Source organism: Barbus barbus (assembly GCF_936440315.1).
Source record: "Barbus barbus genome assembly, chromosome: 30".
NCBI classification, from domain to species: Eukaryota; Metazoa; Chordata; class Actinopteri; order Cypriniformes; family Cyprinidae; genus Barbus; species Barbus barbus.
The window spans coordinates 7,852,911-7,871,904 of record NC_136758.1 but is presented as its reverse complement, the minus strand read 5'-3'; the positions used below and the strand labels follow the sequence as shown (position 1 = coordinate 7,871,904).

General features: G+C 37.2%; 1 protein-coding gene across 2 annotated transcripts in view; it reads left to right on the top strand.

Moving 5' to 3' along the window:
- Positions 1-18,994, top strand: part of LOC306850000 (echinoderm microtubule-associated protein-like 5) — a gene marked incomplete at its 5' end in the record, with an annotated part of 83,084 nt that overhangs the window by 49,758 nt on the left and 14,332 nt on the right. The window contains 14 exons of one of the 2 annotated variants that reach the window (XM_079385406.1): positions 250-350; positions 1,280-1,473; positions 1,564-1,675; positions 1,931-2,058; positions 3,835-3,976; positions 6,606-6,758; positions 6,962-7,093; positions 8,339-8,427; positions 8,868-9,044; positions 11,204-11,405; positions 11,549-11,675; positions 18,093-18,171; positions 18,537-18,666; positions 18,868-18,966. In XM_079385406.1, coding sequence (XP_079241532.1) covers positions 250-350; positions 1,280-1,473; positions 1,564-1,675; positions 1,931-2,058; positions 3,835-3,976; positions 6,606-6,758; positions 6,962-7,093; positions 8,339-8,427; positions 8,868-9,044; positions 11,204-11,405; positions 11,549-11,675; positions 18,093-18,171; positions 18,537-18,666; positions 18,868-18,966 — 1,865 coding nt within the window. Of the gene's footprint in view, positions 1-249; positions 351-1,279; positions 1,474-1,563; positions 1,676-1,930; positions 2,059-3,834; positions 3,977-6,605; positions 6,759-6,961; positions 7,094-8,338; positions 8,428-8,867; positions 9,045-11,203; positions 11,406-11,548; positions 11,676-18,065; positions 18,172-18,536; positions 18,667-18,867; positions 18,967-18,994 lie in introns of both variants that reach the window. The other variant, XM_079385405.1, reaches the window with a different exon arrangement.

Below are 18,994 nucleotides of genomic sequence, written 5' to 3'. Positions count from 1 at the left end.
GTGCTCTGCCGCTCCACATAGGGCCTAATGCAGAACTGCAGACAGCCACTGTCCCCCGTGCTGCTAAATTCCCCACCGGCACTCCGACAGTGGAAACAGCACAGCAGACAGGTCAATTACAGCCCTACAGTGCCGATTGCGAACCTTTAAACTCTTAAAAAAGAGGGCTGTTCAATTCATCCTTTTTGGTGTCAGCAAAAGAATCCTAAATACATTTAACAACATAAATGTCTCTCTTTTTATTTACAGGGGAAGTAAAGACAAAATATTTGTCATTAAAATCAACCCGTACATGCCAGACAAACTGATAACCGCTGGAGTGAAACACATGAAGTTTTGGCATAGAGCAGGTAAGTCTATGGCTAGGTCCATATTAATCCGGATATATTTGAAAATGGTGCTTTCATTTCAAAATGCTCTGCATCCAAAATGTTTTTAAGTGTTTTCCAAAAGTCGATCATTCAGATGACACAGGTCGCTCTCAAAATTGTCATTCCATGTGTGGCCTTAGGGGGCATTTACACGACATCATTTTCACCAAAAAAAAAAAAAAAACTTCTTATGCATTTTAGCCGTTCATTTACATGACAACAGCATTTTTTGGCATGAAAATTGTGTAAGTGTACGTTTTTGAAAACTATACTATCTCTGTGTAAACTATAAAAACACAAATTTATGAAAACAATGTCATGCATATGCGTATTGTGTGTTTGCTTTGCATGACATCGGCAACTACTGACATGGCATACATAATACAGCATTTTAAGTTGTTTTCACAGATCCGTGTGAACAGGATAATTTTGACAATGTCGTCTGTAAAACCATTTTTAGCAAATCTTCATGTAACGTACACTAAAATTCAACTATCATCATCTTTTGCCACAGAATAGCAATTGTGAGTAAATGTGTCAACTTTGCAGAAATTAATTATGAAGATTCTACAAAGTAACTCTTATCTTTAGCAACATTATTTTGGGCAAAGTGAATAGCAGGCACAACATTGCGGCACAAACATAGTGAAGGGTAAAATTCGAAGCATATGACTAAACGTGCATCATCGTTTTTGAACACGTCTGTTTTACAGTCCACACTACAACATAAAAACAGTGTTTTCAAATGTATCCACTTAGGAGAGCATCTTCATTAAAACATTTTTTGCTCTACGATGTCTTAGTGTGTCCAAAACTAAGAGGAAAATAAGTGTTTTCAAATATATCCAGATTTATGTGGACGTCTTCTGGAGTATGTGAGTCACCTCTCAAACATTTGCTGTTCTCAGGTGGTGGACTGATTGGGAAAAAGGGCAGCATGGGAAAAACTGAAACAATGATGTGCGCGGTATACGGCTGGTCGGAAGAAATGGTGTTCTCAGGAACCTGCAGTGGAGACATCTGCATCTGGAGAGACATGTTCCTGGTGAAAACCGTCAAAGCTCATGATGGGCCTGTTTTTAGCATGCATGCCCTGGAGAAGGTATCAGTTTTAGCTTCAAATAGGAAATAAGATTGAGTTACTATCCCTTTAAATATTTCAGAAATATAATGTGAATGTATTGTTACTAAGGGTTTTGTGACTGGTGGAAAGGATGGAATAGTGGCTTTGTGGGACGACACGTTTGAGAGATGCCTCAAGACGTATGCCATAAAACGAGCGGTGCTGGCCCCAGGCTCCAAAGGTGAGGATGTATCTTGCATTATTTAAAAGACTATCTGTCTGTCTGTCCGTCTGTCCGTCCGTCCGTCCATCTTTTATTGTACACTGCTTGGCATTTTTTACTGGAAAACAATACAAAAATACTAATTAACAAAGTGTTTTTGCTGTGTAACTTCAACAGTGTGAATAACTTTCTCAAAGAACATTCAGTGTGTTTAATAAATAGAAAGCCAAGGTCATCGATGAGAGTTTAATTATAACACATCCCTTCCTGCAGGTTTGCTTTTAGAGGACAACCCCTCCATTCGTGCCATATCCTTGGGTCATGGGTATATTCTTGTAGGAACAAAGAACGGAGAGATTCTGGAGGTGGACAAAAATGGGCCCATCACTCTTCTGGTTCAGGTAAGGCAGATTCAGCTGTCAGATTAGCACGACAAGCCATGAAACATGAACATTTTGGGGGAAAAACACTATGAGAAATAAGACTAAACAAAGGATTGTTTAAATATTATTACTGTGTTTTTCACAAATTAACTAAATTGTTGAAAATTAAGAGGCTTAACAGATTCATGCGGCCTTCCCTCAATTAAATTATGCACTCGTGAATAAGCCATGTCCATGCATTAAACCAATAAGCCCCAAGAAGCCATGGTTTACAGTGATTTTAGAACAGTGAAGGGGAGTTAATAGGCAGAATGCGAAGTTCTCCAGTAATGTTTAGCAGAAAAGTTACCAAGCAACACAGAAGTAGCAAGAAACCAATGCAGTGGTGAGGTAATACTGGTGTTTATAGGTCACAGGTGTGTGTTTAAAGAGTATTTTACACCAACTTTGAACCTGGCTCAGTCAATCATCAGACAAGGACCAGAACTGTCTGTTTTATAATTCATGATTATGCACATACCTTGTGCAACAGAATTAAGGCTTTTTTATTTGTCAGATTCGACAACACATAACAAAGTTTGAACCATTTAATGTTCTTCAGCTGTTTAGAACAGATTTAGTCTGTTTTTGTCTTTAAAAACACTGGTCATGTCAGTGTAGTATTTGCATACTGAACTGTGATAGGTCTTCTGTCTTAGGCCTGTTTCTATACAAAATTGTGCAAAATACATCTAATTAACCACCTGTATTGCATATGCCTGTCATACCTATACTTGGATTTTTTTGAACTCTTTTCTCCTTTCTGTTGTCTTGCAAACAGTGTTATTTTCTTCTAGAAATACAAATCTACTTTTTAAACCTTTTTTCCTTACAGCAGCACCCATAAATGACTCTGAGAATGAATGAGTCAATCAAGTGTCTCTTTACCTGACCTCACTACTGAACCACTTTGTAATGTTGAGTTCTGCATAACAGAGTTTTGCCATCATCACTGGAACTGAATCGCTCCAGTTCCACTTCAGAGACAAACGAAATGGTCCGAGGCTGTTATGTAATAAATGGTCAATGGCAGTAACTGCAGATTGGGCAAAAATAGTAGTTTTCCAGTATTTCTGCACTAGTTGGTTTTTGGGCAGTGATGAAATGTGTGTCTTTTTGGCTTGTGTGGCTTGAGTTTTAGTGTCAGACACAGTGAGAAATTACAGGTTGGTGCTTGTTATTGAAGGCATTGTTTACCTACTAAATGTTAGATATCAGTTGGTGCAAACCCTCCATTGCTTTATGTGAGCTTGTTAATTTATCAATTCAAGTAATATATTTTTATAGGTCTTACTTGCTGCTAGAAAACATTTGAGCTTTATTGCACTCTGAAATGCTTTTCCAGGAAATCTTTTATGGATCCCTTGGGTGCGTCAGAATAAACTAAGGGAAATTGTCTAAAAATTAATTGTGCCTGCTTACAGTATTGTTTATTTGTATGTGGATTATTTTAGCCTCCCATTCACTGAAAAAAAATGCAGCCGCGAAGGAGACTGCGGAGGATATGGCAGACTACCATGAGTCCTGAATCAGCTCTTTAACACCATGTGTCTGGATATATGCCCAGTTATAATGGCCACCATGCTCACTAGAAAAATGTAGATGTACTCTTTCTCAAAATTTCTCAGGTGGTAAAAGCTTAATGTCATTTGCTAACTTAATTGTCTGTGTTTGTGCTTAAAAGAATGAGAGATAGGTTAAAGTGTCAGTATATATTAAATAATGTGTGTGTGTGTGTGTGTGGACTGTATTAAGGGTCACATGGAGGGCGAGGTCTGGGGTCTTGCCACTCACCCGCATCTGCCACTGTGTGCCACTGTGAGCGACGATAAGACCCTGCGCATATGGGATCTCTCCCCCAGCCACTGCATGCTCGCTGTACGCAAACTCAAGAAAGGTAAGCAGATGTTTACTAATTACTCAGATTTTTACTGTCTGCTTGTGTTCACAGGCCTTAAGAGAGAGAGAGGGGGGGGGGGGGGGGGGGGGAGATTGGGAAGTGTCCTCGAGTCAGGATTCGAACATGGGACACCTGAAGCACAATGGTGCTGTATGTCAACGCGCTGCCCACTTAAGTGTTAAGGAATAGACCCCAAAAACTGTCATCATTTACTCACCCTCATGCCTTTCCAAACCTTCTTTCTTCTGTGGAGCATGTTTTGAGAATTTTTCAGTTTATTTCCATACAGTAGATGTCAGTGGTAACCAAAAGTTTATTTTATTTTGTGTTCTGCAAAAGAAAGCATGTCATGCAAAGTCATGTGATCTATTCCATCCTTATAATATTACAGCAATTAAACCATGCTAAGGGTAACTACTATGATGTAACAAGGAGAAATAACTGTATGACCAGCTACAGTTCTTCACTAGCTTGTTTTTCAGTGACATAAATTCGAAGCACACATGCATTACTGTCTACAAAACGTCCCTCTGTCTGATTATAAATAGCTCCTTATCTATGTGCCTTTTTTGTGATTTGTATTCCAAGCTTAGCCTACACAATGCTTGACCTCGTTATGCTTCAGAAACTCAATTTGCGCTGAAAAATATAACTTAAGTGAGGAACATTCAACATGCAAATTAGCCCTAAGAGCATATTGATTGCCTGAGGGCAGAATCTCTAAAGGGGATGGTTGTTGTACATTTTTGTAAAGGAACGACTGCTGCTCTTACATAGGATACTCTGTAGACCACCGATTTAATCAAATAATGCTTGATAGATCAGGGCCCGTATTTATCGAGCTTCTCAAAGTGCCATTTTAGTTTTAAGTGCTGAGAATTCATGAAATTTACTCCTACTTTCAAACTTAAAGCAAGTTATCAAATTCCTTAAAGCTAAGAATTACCTGTTATTTAAGATAGCTTGAGAGGTCTCTCAAGTGGTTAGGAGTTGCCAGTAGGGGCTTGTGATGGCGCTGAGGAGACAGAGACGTGTGTGAATCTTTCAGGAGAGGAAGAATGTTCTTGAAATGTTTGACGACGAACAGTTAATCAAACGGTTACATTTCCTCAATTATTCAAAACGAGCAACAAGAACATCATAACTGACTACCCCTTATTTCCACTGCACGTGTCTGCGGCGCATTACAGCTCCACGGCCACCGGAGCTGATCAGCTGCGCCGTGGCAAGTTTCTGAAGCAGCTCTCTGCGCTGTATCACTAAAGATAGGCACCTAGTCTATTTTTGGCGGATAATAATAATAATAATAATCGTCTCGCTGTCGTCAAAGGCATCAGCAAAAGGTGATATCTTTGACTATCGTCGATACACTATACTATCGTCTATCTGCCCTAAATCGAGTTGTGATGACGCTTCGTTTCCTTGCCATAATGCATTCTCTTGAAAGTTCTTTGTCAAATGTGTGTTGAATGTAAACTCCTATTAGGAATTTAACCATTCGATGTGAATTTATCTGAGAATATTCTTAATTAAGGAAATCTATTCAGTGATTGGTCCATGCGTATGTCGTCATCCAAAATTGTGGCACAGCAAAGTGTCGTGAATCATCTCAAGATTTAGTCCTACACTTCGCTTAAATTACGACTGAGATGATTGATAACTAACTTTTAAGTGCAGCTTTGAGCCAATCATTTTTTTTCACTTTGTCATCAATTCTTAGATGAGCTATTGACTCTTCATCGACCCTAATTAAATTATATTATGATTATTATCCTTAGAGTACACTGGGTCTTTCTATATTTACTTGGATAATGAACAATGAAAACTTAATTAACAGTGATTAAAGGACTGTGTAATGGGTTCAAGAGATTTCACCCAGCGTGTATCCACATGACGTTCCAGACCGTTGGGATTCTTCGTAAGTTAGATAAAAGTACACCATTTGACATTGGTTCTTTCATCTTTTTGCGAAGAACAGGCTGATATTTACTGATAATCTTACCCTCCGATGACAGAATTTCATGTTATGGCCAACATGACGTTTAAGTTATGGCCGATATATTAAAAACCTATTCAAAATAAGTGAAAAATAAAACACTAAAATCCGTAATTGTAAATGCTGCACATGAATTTAGGCATCATATGTAACTTTTGTTGCGTATTTTCTTTTTCTTGCTGTTGACAGTCGCTTGTTACATTTGAGGCCAAAAAACCTTGAGGCCTTTTTTTAAAGTTTAACTTATTTTAAACGCCGTGTTATTAGGACACCATGTCGTGAACAAAATACTTCAAAAGATGCAAAAGTCAAACATGTCTTTTTAGCATGTGTTTATATAGAAAAACAATAGAAAAGTGTTCTGTGTGAATGCCACCTTATGCTTTTATAGTATGGAAGAGTGCAGCGTGAACATTCTGCTAAACTTCTCCTTTTACATTTCACTGAAGAACGAAAGTCATACAGGTTTGGAACAATGTGAGATATTTGAATGAATAATGGGTGGTATTTAAACTAACCCTTTGCTTACTACCTGGCCATTGTTTGACAAATGTGGCTATAAAGAGAATCAGTCTGTTCAGCTGTCAGGCTTGATGCAACTTAGCATTCAACGCTTATAACTTTGTGCAGGTGGGCGATGTTGCTGCTTCTCTCCAGATGGGAAAGCTCTGGCTGTGGGCCTCAACGATGGCAGCTTCCTCATCGTCAACGCAGACACTCTAGAAGACCTGGTGTCATTTCATCACCGCAAAGACATCATATCAGAAATCCGCTTCTCTCCTGGTTAGTTAACACACTCATTTCAGTACAACGGAAAAGCGTACTGAAAACAAGAATTTATTTCATCTGATCTATTCAGTATGATGTAGCTTCACATATGCTAATGTAATTAACAAGTACTTGCAGGAACATATTAACATATTAATAAGAATGTGATAGCTGGGTCGTGGTAAGGCTCAAAACTGAAAAACTGATTTTTATTACAGTAACGGGCAAGTATTTGGCTGTGGCATCAGGTGACAGCTTTGTGGATATTTACAACGTGATGAGCAGCAAGAGGGTTGGTGTGTGCAAAGGCTCCATGAACTACATCACCCATCTGGACTGGGACAAGAGAGGTGAGACGGATACAAGACACAAACGCTGTATTTCAGAGAGCAAAGTTCACACTGACAGCATTTTGCAGCAACAAAGCGACCAGAAGTCGAGTTGGGGATTTCAGGCAACATGACTGATAGTGACGGATGCAATGTGTCTGATTTATATATAACTTTATATATATACGCTTATGCAATGTGGAGACTAGTTGAATTAAAGACGTCTCTTGTGAGTTCTTGTTTTTACAGTTCCTGTTAATTACTGTGGTTTTGTGTAGGCAAGATGGAAAACGTGCCAGAAAATTATAGGATTTTTCAAGAGAGTTTGATTCATGCATTGATTTTCCATCATGTTGTTCATGATATGTTGTATTGTGCACTGCTGCAGTTTATATACAAATGATTTTCCCCTAAGAATGTTAATTTTTTAGCTGAAAGAAAACTGTCTAAATGTCAAAGAACACTTTTTTTAACTAGCAGTGCATTCCGTTTGCTGTGAGATGTTCTACGGAGCACAAAAGTGCTCTTGAAGTTGCCTTGAATCACACCAACTCCTTTTACTATGCTTTACAACATTTCTTTCAAAGCAAAAAAGCTAATTTTATTGTTTCTACAACTCTTTAAAAGCACTTTTTACACTTGTTTTTAAATTTGTCTAGTTGGTTAACTAGTACAGTAATTCTGTAATTTTTCAGTTTTTTAAAGTAATAAACTTCCAACACAATGTCACTATTCCTCAAATTATGAGTAATTTTTATAACACTGTGTGAAATTACATTTTCTAACATTTTTGGAATAAAATGACCAAGTTTGTTTTGATTAGGCCAATGCTATAGCTAACATTTTATATATCCAAAATACTCCCCATTAAGTATTATTTTCATACTGACAATAATCCACTTTTTGTTTTTGCTTTTCTCACATATTACAAATGTCATATGTCATCTCAGGCTCTTCACTAACACTGTTGTCTTCTTAGTAAACTACACTGACTTCAGAAAAAAATCTTTATTAGGTGCACAATTGAAATTACACCACAACTGAGTGACAGTTGTAATTTCTGAAAAATTGATGTAAGAATTTTGTAAACAATAAAAATGGAAATGGTTCATGTATAATTGAGTCTGATTGAAAGTCTAAGTTTAGGTCAAGGGCAATAAAACATGCTGTATGTATAAAAGTCCTTGAAAAGTAGCAAAAATAAATGAAGACGTAGGAAAAAGTTTTGTTACATCTCAGCATCTCTCTTCTGTTTTCTTGTATTAGGGAAGCTCTTGCAGGTCAACACATCGGCAAAGGAGCAGCTATTTTTCGAGGCCCCTCGTGGGAAGAAGCAAACCATTCCTGCTACAGAGGTATGGATCCTGAACATCTCACTGTGTGTCACCCTGGGAGGGGGAAGGGCACTCTTAAGGGCAAGAACATGGCCCACTTTTCATTAGTTTGTCTCTAAATTTGGAGGCAGGGAATTAGGCCGTGCTTAAGGCCACTGTTACGTTGGGACAGACAGTGAACGCTTACGTTATTAACTTAAGATTTAGTAAGAGCTGGAAGCCCTTCAGTGTTTCTGATCTCCTGCCTTCAGCTAAGTGCACAGCTTCTGTAGGAGGCATTTTGGCTACAGTCTTTGTTGGATTTTAATATTGAAATTTATGCTGCCAATTCATTTTCATTAAGAGTGTTGCTCAATGCCAGTTTTTTTTGCTTTAAAACAAACTCTACATATTTTTCTGGTTAGGGGAACACTTGTTGTTTATGGGAATTTTTTTCTCCACACTATCCATTCTTTCCTCAGGTGGACAAGATCGACTGGAACACATGGACATGTGTGCTTGGAAGTTCCTGTGAGGGAATTTGGCCTGTGGTCAGTGAAGTTACAGAAGTTACTTCCGCATGTCTTAGCAATGACAGGAAGTTGCTAGCGACTGGGGACGACCTTGGATATGTCAAGCTCTTCAAATATCCAGTCAAGGTTAAGAACATGTTATTTAATCATTAATTATTACTATCATTCATACTAAGGGATAGTTGACCCCAAAATATACATTTGTCATCATTCATCATTCATCAAAAAATAATTAGTCTTTTTTTAAGCTGTGAAACACAAAAGAAGATATTTAGATATACTGTGCCCTCCACGAATATTGGCACCCTTGGTAAATATGAGGAAAGGCAGCTGTGAAATAAATCTGCATTGTTTATCTATTTGATCTTTCATTCAAAAAGTTCACAAAATTCTAATTTCATTGAAGTAAAAGAATTGAAAGTGGGGGAAACTGAAATATGAAATATGTTTTTCTCCAATGCATGTTGGCCACAATTAATGACACCCCTAAAATTCTTATGAGTAAAATATCTCCGAAGTATATTCCCATTCATATTTACACTTTTTTAGCACATCAGGGTGACTAGGAGCATGAAATTGTCCAGCCATGACTTCCTGTTCCACAGGATTATAAATATGAGGAACACACAGGCCAAATTCCCTTAATCATCCATCACAAGGAGTAAAAACTAAGAATATAGTTCTGATGTGCAGAACAAGATTGTTGAGCTTCACAAAATAGAAGGTGGCTGTAAAGAAATAGCTAAAGCATTTAAAAGCACCATCAGGGTAATAATGAAGAAGTTCCATTTAACTAAAGATGTTCAAAATCTGCCTGGAAGAGGACGTGTCTATATCGTCCTGATGCACGATGAGAAGGAGAGTTTGAGTGGCCAAAGACTCTCCAAGGATCACAGCTGGAGAATTGCACAGATTAGTTAAATCTTAGGGTAAGAAAGGATAAAAAAAATTTTCAAACAGCCCCTACATCACCACATGTTGTTTGGGAGGGTTTCAAGAAAAATTCTCCTAGCTCATCCAAAAACAAACTCCAGCGTATTCAGCTGCCAGACACGACTAGACAGAACAATGATCCAAAACAAACATCAAAATCAACACAAAAATGGGTCACTGAGCACAAAATGAAGCTTCTGGCCTTCCAAGTTCCCTGACCTGAACACTATAGAAAATGAGAGGGGGGAACTGAAGAGAAGAAGCGCCAACATGGAGCTGTGAATCTGAAGGATTTGGAGATTCTGTGTGAAGGAATGGCCTCTGATCTCTTGTCAGGTGTTCTCCAAACTCATCAGGCATTACACGAGAAATCTCAGAGCTGTTATCTTGGGAAAAGAATGTTGCTATAATTGGGTGCCAATAATTGTGGCCAACGTGAGCTAGAGAAAAACATTTATTTCGTAATGAGATTTCCCCTCCACTTTCAATTGTTTTACTTCAATGAAAGGTTAGAAATTTCTGCATTTTTTTTATGAAAAATCAAAAAGATAAACGATGCAGATTTATGTTCCCAGCCACCTTTGCTCATATTAAGGTTGCCAATAGTGGAGGGCACTGTATATTTATATTTTTCTATTTAGATGTTATTTATTGATTTTTATTTAAGTATTTATTCCATTTTGGATCAAGACTAATTTGATTATTAGATTTAGATTATTGTTCGATGTATACTTTGCACAAAATGATACTTTGAACTTTATTTTTGATATTTTGAAAATATATGTTTTTCTCTAATTTTATTCATGGTGTGGGCCAAACCTCACATTTTGATTTAATATTAATAAAAAAAATATATATTTTTTCACTCATTTGGTTAGTCAGTGTTTAATTTAGTTTAGTTACCATGAATAAATGTTTATCCTGCTGTCTTTTTAAAATATTTATTTACTAAAAGCACCAGAAAAATGAATAAAACCCACAATAGTTTCTGCAGTCAGTAAAGCTTGCCAGTATGTGTTCTGCACATCAACATCTTTTTTATTTTTTTATTTATTTATAGATTTATTTTTGCCAAGCAGAGTATGGAGAACAGACAAGAATTGAAGTGGATGAAACAAAATAGTTTCTTTTCATTTTATTTTTTTATGGGGAGAGTACGTTGCTTTTAGAAAAACTGAACAAAACCAGAAAAAAAAAACAGAAACCAGAAATATTTTGGGCTATACTCTATATAAAAATGCACTTTAAATAAATGACAGATGTTTAGCCTTTGAGTGTAGGCAGGTCTAATTTCATATATTTGAATTTATCATTTACCTTCATAAATGTTAACATTTTCTTGATCTTAATAGGGAAAATATGCTAAATTTAAGCGGTACATGGCCCACAGTACCCATGTGACTAATGTGCGCTGGTCGCATGACGACTCTTTGCTGGCGTCGGTCGGTGGCTCTGACACCTGTCTGATGATCTGGAGCCATGAGACCGAGGGCTGCCGGGAGGCCAGACAGTGTGACAGCGAGGAGTCAGACATCGAGAGCGAAGATGATGGAGGTGAAAAAGATCATTTATAAAGAACAGTTATTACTGTCATCCGCTGTCATCTAGATTTAAAGAGCCATCCATCATATGATAAAATGTACATTTAAATGCCGTATGTCATGATATAAAAGTGAGGCGTCTCTCCATCTGTGTAGGGTATGACAGCGATGTTACTCGCGAGAATGAGATCATCTATGTAATCAAGGCCTTATCCACAAACATGCGACCCATGACGGGGGTCAAACCCCACTTACAACAGAAGGAGCCAACGGTAGACGAAAGGTAAGTTAGGAATGACACCCAATGTGGCATCAATGTTCATAGCAACCCTGTGTAAAGTTCGGAAATATATATCGTGACAGTAAGTAGTTACTTATGGAAAAACCTCGGATGCAGCATGGATTGCTTCTCTTTTTTCATTACCTTATCTATCTTTGGCAGCTTAATGAATCTAACAGGGTTTAAATAAGTACAGTATTTATAGATATACTTTACACCATAGTAGTTATCGGCTGATGTTAGTGATTTCATTTATTGGTATCAGTCAGGATTGGATATTTATGCATGGCCATTTCCCCATTTTTACATTTAAATTACTTTTGATCATCTAGCACCCACTTAAAGTTGATCTTTAATAACATTTATTAATGTAATAATATTTAATAGCCATAACCAAATGTTAAAATGAAATTCTATCTTTCATACATTCAGTTATTAGGTTGTGATAACATTTAAATCTAACTTTTAATTTTTTTATGTATTAGGTCACACATTATTTTATGGTCCAATTCTTGCTATTAACAAACCATTAACTAAGACTTTTGCCTTAATAAACTCCTAATTTGTTGCTTATTAATAGTTAGTATGGTAGTTGTCAAGTTTAAGTATTGGGTAAGATTAGGGATGTAGAATATGGTCATGCAGAATATTTGCTTTATAAGTACTAATAATCAGCCAATTTGTTAATAATAGGCATGCTAATAGACAAGTTAATAGTGATAATTGATATAAATCCCTATACTAAAGGGTTACTCTGTATTATATTATTTTATTTATTTTTATTAGTACAAACAAGTATGTACTTTTAATATTGGACATTTATCCATTGCGTAAAATAATTGTCTGCGTATAAGAACTGAGGTGTGTTTCCCAAAAGTTCCGTCGTTACCAGTAGACTTCAGTGGAACATACCACCATAGTTAGCTAATGATGCTTTTGGGAAATGCACCCGAGGCTAGATTTTTTAATGTCAGTGCATCCCTAATTGAGTTCTTTTAAATACTAGCAAATATGCCTATCATAACTGTGTTGACACTTTGCATACAGTGTTCTATGCCATGAATTAAACTAGCCTGCATTTCCAATAACATCTGAAGACTAATGATAATGAATAGATTTGCACTGAAATGCAGTAACCCTGTCAGAGATGCAACATGAAGTACTGAATACTCTTAGTTATCCACTTTATTGCTTCTTGTACTCTTGTATTTCAAATTTACCACCACTCTACCACTAATATACCATGTTGAATAAGCTCATGTCGGTGGCACACTCTCTAAAGCCAAATGATTTACTGCAACTGTTGGAATACCAAAATATCTTTCCAAAGTGGAATATCAAACTGTCTTTCACAGGAAGGTTCCTGATTAAATAAGATTTTTTTTAATCTCTATTCTTTACCATAGAAAGCACTTTTGAATTGCTTGTTGAATATTGCCTTTACAATAAAGCACTTACAATGGAGGTCTATGGGCACAGACATGTCCCTGTAACTAGAATACATTCTGTTTCAAAGGTATAACCACAAGATTCAAATATTAAACGGCTATCATGAAAACAGTAACCTTACTTACCAAAAGTTCATCCACTTTGAATAGTATGGCAAAATCCCCAATAAGTCTGAAAGTTATTTAAATTTAGATATATAAACATCATTTTAATTCAAATGCAAAGGAAACACTACAAATGAAGATGTACATCATATTTTTGTGTTTATTTATTCATTTTTTATTACAACAGACGTTTGAATATTTTGCCTTCGGATATTTTCTTGGACAAAAAGTTTAAAAACCACCGCTATAGACTTTTTTACAGTTCAAATACTAATTGTATTACAATACATTCTTCACATGTATTTAGAACACATTCTTTTTCAAAGGTATAGCCACAAGATTTGTACATTTTAAAATGGGTTTTATTTACTTTCTCTAGTTATCTTGCCCATAGATTTCCATTGTAATTGCATTACTGCTTATGCAAATTAGTTTAAGAACTCTGGCATTAATCAAAATTAAGATTACGTTTTATTAGCAATTTGAACTAAAACAGGGTATTATGATCTTTAAGAGTTGAAGAATAGTTAAATACACTGAAAACAATGAGTCTGAATTCATGGAACTCTTGGTCTTTGAGAGACATGCTACCCTCATGTCTGTCTTTTCCAATTTTCCTCACTCCTCTGTCTGTCTCTGCACTCCTCTCCTCTCTCTCACCATGTGAAGGCAGGGCGTAGTCAGGTAAGAAGATCAACGAAAGTGTCATTTATTCAGAAACGTTTCATGTCCCTTTCCTGCTCTTTGGATGTTTGCTATACCGCACGGCAACAGCCATCAGATCCATAAACCCACCTTTTTCCCTGTACTGAACCATAAAACCGCCTGTCGCTAAGTTTTGCTCTTATTTTAAGCTCAAGATGCTTTAAAAGCAGGTAATTTCAGTCTTAAATTAGAGTGGATGGCACAACATTATATTAAGTGCTTTGCTGGCAGATATTTTCTCATTGCTTTGAAGTGACTTTATTACTGCTCTCCACCGCTAATTATTTAAAGAGTAATGCTGCGTCTTTGGCTGCTGGGAACTTTGCTCATGCTTTGCTCCCTGCACTCTCTCTCAGGACGATTAAAGGATTAGTTCACCCCAAAACAGAAATTCTCCCATCATTTACCCTCATGCTGTTCCAAACCTTACTTTCTTGAACACACAGAGAAATTTGAAATATTGTTGTTGGTCACTTAGGCTCCAGTATCCCTGTGACATAGGATAAGTGGCATGGATAGATGGAAGGTTTGTTCACTCTTTTTCATGCAGTGACAATAAATGTGGACTGAAGTTTTTAAGAATCATGCACTACATTGCAAAGTGTAAGGATGAATTCAATTTAAGGAGTTTTTTACAGTTAGGTCCGTATGTATTTGGACACAGGCACAATTTTTATTATTTTAGCTGCTGACCAAAACATCTTCAAGTCACAGTTATATAATGAATATTGGCTTAAAGTGCACATTATTACAGCTCTTTAATATGTACCTCCCCCCTTTTTCAAGATACCATAGGTAATTGGACAGTTGACTCATAGAAAGGAAAGGCATGGGCTATTCTTTAGTTATTTCTACATCAATTAAGCAGGTCAAAGGTTTGGAGTTGATTCTAAGTGTGCTATTTGGAAGCTGTTGCTGTGAACCCACATCATGCAGTCAAAGGAGCTCTTCATACTAGTGAAACAGACAATTGTTAGGCTTCAAAAACAAAACAAGTCCATCAGAGAGATAGCAGGAACATTAGGAGTAGCCAAATCAACAGCATGGTAATTCTGAGAAAAAAAGAACGCACTAGTGAAGCAACATAAAAAGGCCTGGACGTCCACGGAGGACAACAGTAGTGGATGATCAGATGATCCTCTCCATGGTAAAGAAAAACCCTTTCACAACATCCAGCCAGGTGAAGAACACTCTCCAGGAGGTAGACATGTTACTGTTAAAGTCTACAATCAAGAGAAGACACCAGAGCAAATACAGAGGGTTCACCACAAGGTGCAAACAAGGCCAGATTAGACTTTGCCAATAAACATCTAAAAAAGCCAGACCAGCTCTGCAAATGCATTCTTTAGACGGCTGGAATTAAGGTCAACCTGTACCAGAATGACAGGAAGAAAAAAGAATGGAGAAGGCTTGGAACAGCTCATGACTCAAAGCATACAACATCATCTGTGAAACATGGTGGAGCGGTGTGAAGGCATGAGCATGCATGGCTTCCAGTGGCACTGGGTTACTGGTGTTTAGTGATAATGTGACAGAGGACAGAAGCAGCCTTATTAATTCTGAAGTGTATAGGGATATACCTTCTGCCCAGGTTCAGTCAAATGGAGCAAAGTTGATTGGACGGCACTTCATAGTACAAATGGACGATGACCCAAAACATACAGCAAAAACAACCCAGGAGTTTTTGAGGAAAAAAAAAAATCTGCAATGGCCAAGTCATTCTCCTGATTTCAACCCGATTGAGCATGCATTTCACTCGCTGAAGACAAAACTAAAGGCAGAAAGACCCACAAACCAACAATAACTGAAGTCAGCTGCAGTAAAGGCCTGGCAAAGCATCACAAAGGAGGAAACCCAGTCTCTGGTGAAGTCCATGATTTCCAGACTCAAGGCAGTCATTGCCGGCAAAGGATTCTCAACAAAATATTAAAAATGAACATTTTATTTATGATTATATTTATTTGTCCAATTACATTTGAGTCCCTGAAAATGGGGGGACTGTGTATAAAAATGGTTGTAATTCCTAAGCATTTTCTGTTATATTTTTGTTCAACCCCTTGAATTAAAGCTTAAAGTCTGCACTTCAATTTCATCTTTTTCTGGTGGCATACAGAGCCAAAATTATGAAAATTGTGTGAGTGTCCAAATATATATGGACCTGACTGTATTTATAATTTTCAACTGTTGTTGAAGGATCAGTCCGATTAATGTTTATTGAAATAACTTGACTTATTACCCATTTACATGCAAAACAATAACCTGGAAATGCAAGTTACTGTGTTTACATCAGTTTATTCTCCGGTGATGTCAAAACAGAAACATCAATGTATTCTACTCTTGGTATTCCATTTTGTGAGTTGTGATGTTCAATAAAGCATTAAAAGTCCCAGAATGTTCTAAAATGTCAGCAGGAAACTTGCAAAGACTCATTTTCCTTTCACTCGCTGTGGCTGGACGCACTTAAATCTGGCATAAAGGATACTTTTCTGTCACATGTTACACATGCACACTTCAATAAGGCGACAGAACTCAGGTTAAATTGTTTAAATCAGGGTATTGCACAAAAATCTAGATGTCGATCAGTTTATTTATGACCTTATGCCGATAAAAGGGTTTAAGACATTTACATGACCACAAACACTGTCGGCTTATTATGCATAATCGGTTGTGCATGTAAACGCACTCCGATTTAAAATTTACTTTAAAGGGGTGATGAACTGCCTTTGTTTTTTTTATTTTGGACTCTGAGCTCTACTTACAATGTTATCAAGATTTTTACATCAAAAAAACATCCGTCCTGTTTTTGACCCCCCTCATCAGAACGCTCTATTTGAACAGGCATGCCAGATTGTAGACTTGGAAGTAAATGCCAAGTGCTATGATTAGCTAATAGTTGTGAATGTTTGACAGCGTACATTCCTCATAGATGGATGCTGCTGTGATTTAGCTCACGTTCACCTCTCTCATAAACACTGCATGTTTGAATCTGTGGGCGGGGCTAAACAGGCAGTGATGTCAAAGTAGGCGTTGATCTAAAGCTGCGAAGGTGGTGTTTATCCACACTATTACATCATAGAGTGGAACATTCCAAAAGCTGTCGTTTTGGCAGACTGCCTTCAATATGAGCTGTTTTTAGATTAATGACAAAGTTTGGAGTTCTGAAACTTCCAAGATGTTTTTAAAGTACAATGACCTCTTATATGTCAAAAGATCAAGGGAAATTTGGTTTATGATCTCTTTAAAGTAAGTTGACAAAATTTACTTTTCACAAGCGTGTTTAAGTGTATTAAGAAACAGCAAACATTTTTACAAGGGGTTACTTCTCTCACGAACTCACATGAATGTGTCATGAAGATTTAGACGAATAGCAACTTAATTGTAGATATAGAAGAGTTAGAATATAGCACATTATTACACAGTTTTTTTTTTCTTTGTGATTCTGGAGCTTGGCAGCCTAAGTCCTTCACTTTCATTTTATTGAAGAGAGTGGGCCAAGATATTCTTCAGCAATTCACATTTTGTGTTATAAGGAAGAAAGAAAGTCATATAGGTTTGTGATGACATTGTGGTAAGAAGTTTGGGTGAACTATTTCTTTAAGTGTAAAAGAAAATTAATTGAGCTAGTTTTATACAAAACTGGTCTCTTGCTTCACCTGCTCTTTGAGCCGTTTTGCATTTTGACATACTGTACGCTGTCAAGTGAACATTATCATGGACAACATTTATACATTTTTATTGTATTTTTTTGTTCTCAGTGTCCCTGTGTTGTGCTTCTTTGTTTTCTTGAGCACTTGAGGGAACTGCTCAACTGACACACTTCTAATATTTTCTCTCTCTGTTAATGCTGCTTTCAAAGGGGCTCAAGGTAAGACTAGACCGATCACTTACACCTCATTATACCTGATATGCTGAGTTTTTTTTTTTTTTTACATAAACTTAATTTTACAAAGATTTCAGCCAAATGTTTACTGTACATCACAAACTATCACTTATTGAACTTTGTATTTGTATTTGTATTTGTATTTGGTTACATGTTACAGTGAAAACCTGAAGTGAAACAGAATCATGCCAGATGGCTGGTGTCCTTTTCACCCGGTCACTGTCTGACTGTATTACTGCTGTAAGACTGATTAAGTGGCTGTGTTTTTGTCTTTGGGTGCAGACCCCCAGTGAGCAGGGCACCACCAATGCCAGAGAAACTACAGACCAACAATGTCGGCAAGAAAAAGAGACCCATTGAGGTGAGTGATGGGCAGATCAGAACAAATATTACTCATTTATTTTCTCTTCTCTGTTTTGTCCTGTCACTATACTATCCTATCTTTCTGTACATAGTACTGTATACTTGAAATTACTTTATTAATTACGTTTTTTGGTTTGTAGTTTGGATGTGGATAGCTTGTTCTATTAGCTTGCCTGTTCAATCTATTAAATGTTCATTACAGACGGCTCTGTCCCCTTAGTGGTTAGATGATCTTCCTTGCCTCTCTTGTTTGAACTGCAACACAGTTTCTCTGTGCATGTCCTTTCACATCCTGAGAGCCAACTACTCTGTGCTGTTGTCATGGATACGACCTCAGACACCCCTCTTTGACTTTCTCTGCAGGACCTGGTGCTTGAACTGGTGTTTGGTTACCGAGGCAACGATTGCCGTAACAATGTGCATTACCTTAATGAGGGGGCGGACATCATTTACCACACTGCCTCAGTAGGGGTCGTCCTAAACTTAACAACAGGTGGGGTGAAAACTCTTTGGTACCTGCCATATGTAATGCACGTTTAATGCATTTTAATGTGCCAGAGTGGGCGTAAGTAGCAAGAGTGGATTAGATATGGATTTTATTCATCGAGTTCCTTCAAACAGACATGAAGATGTGACAAAAATGTTGTGGAGAATCATCATTATTGTTGGTTTTTTCCTGTTTGTTTGCCTTCAGCCTGTCAGAGTTTCTATTTGGAACACAGTGATGACATTCTGTGCCTGACTATTAATCAGCACCCAAAGTTCCCTAACGTGGTGGCAACTGGCCAAGTAGGTATGTTTGTGAAAACATTCACCCTTTT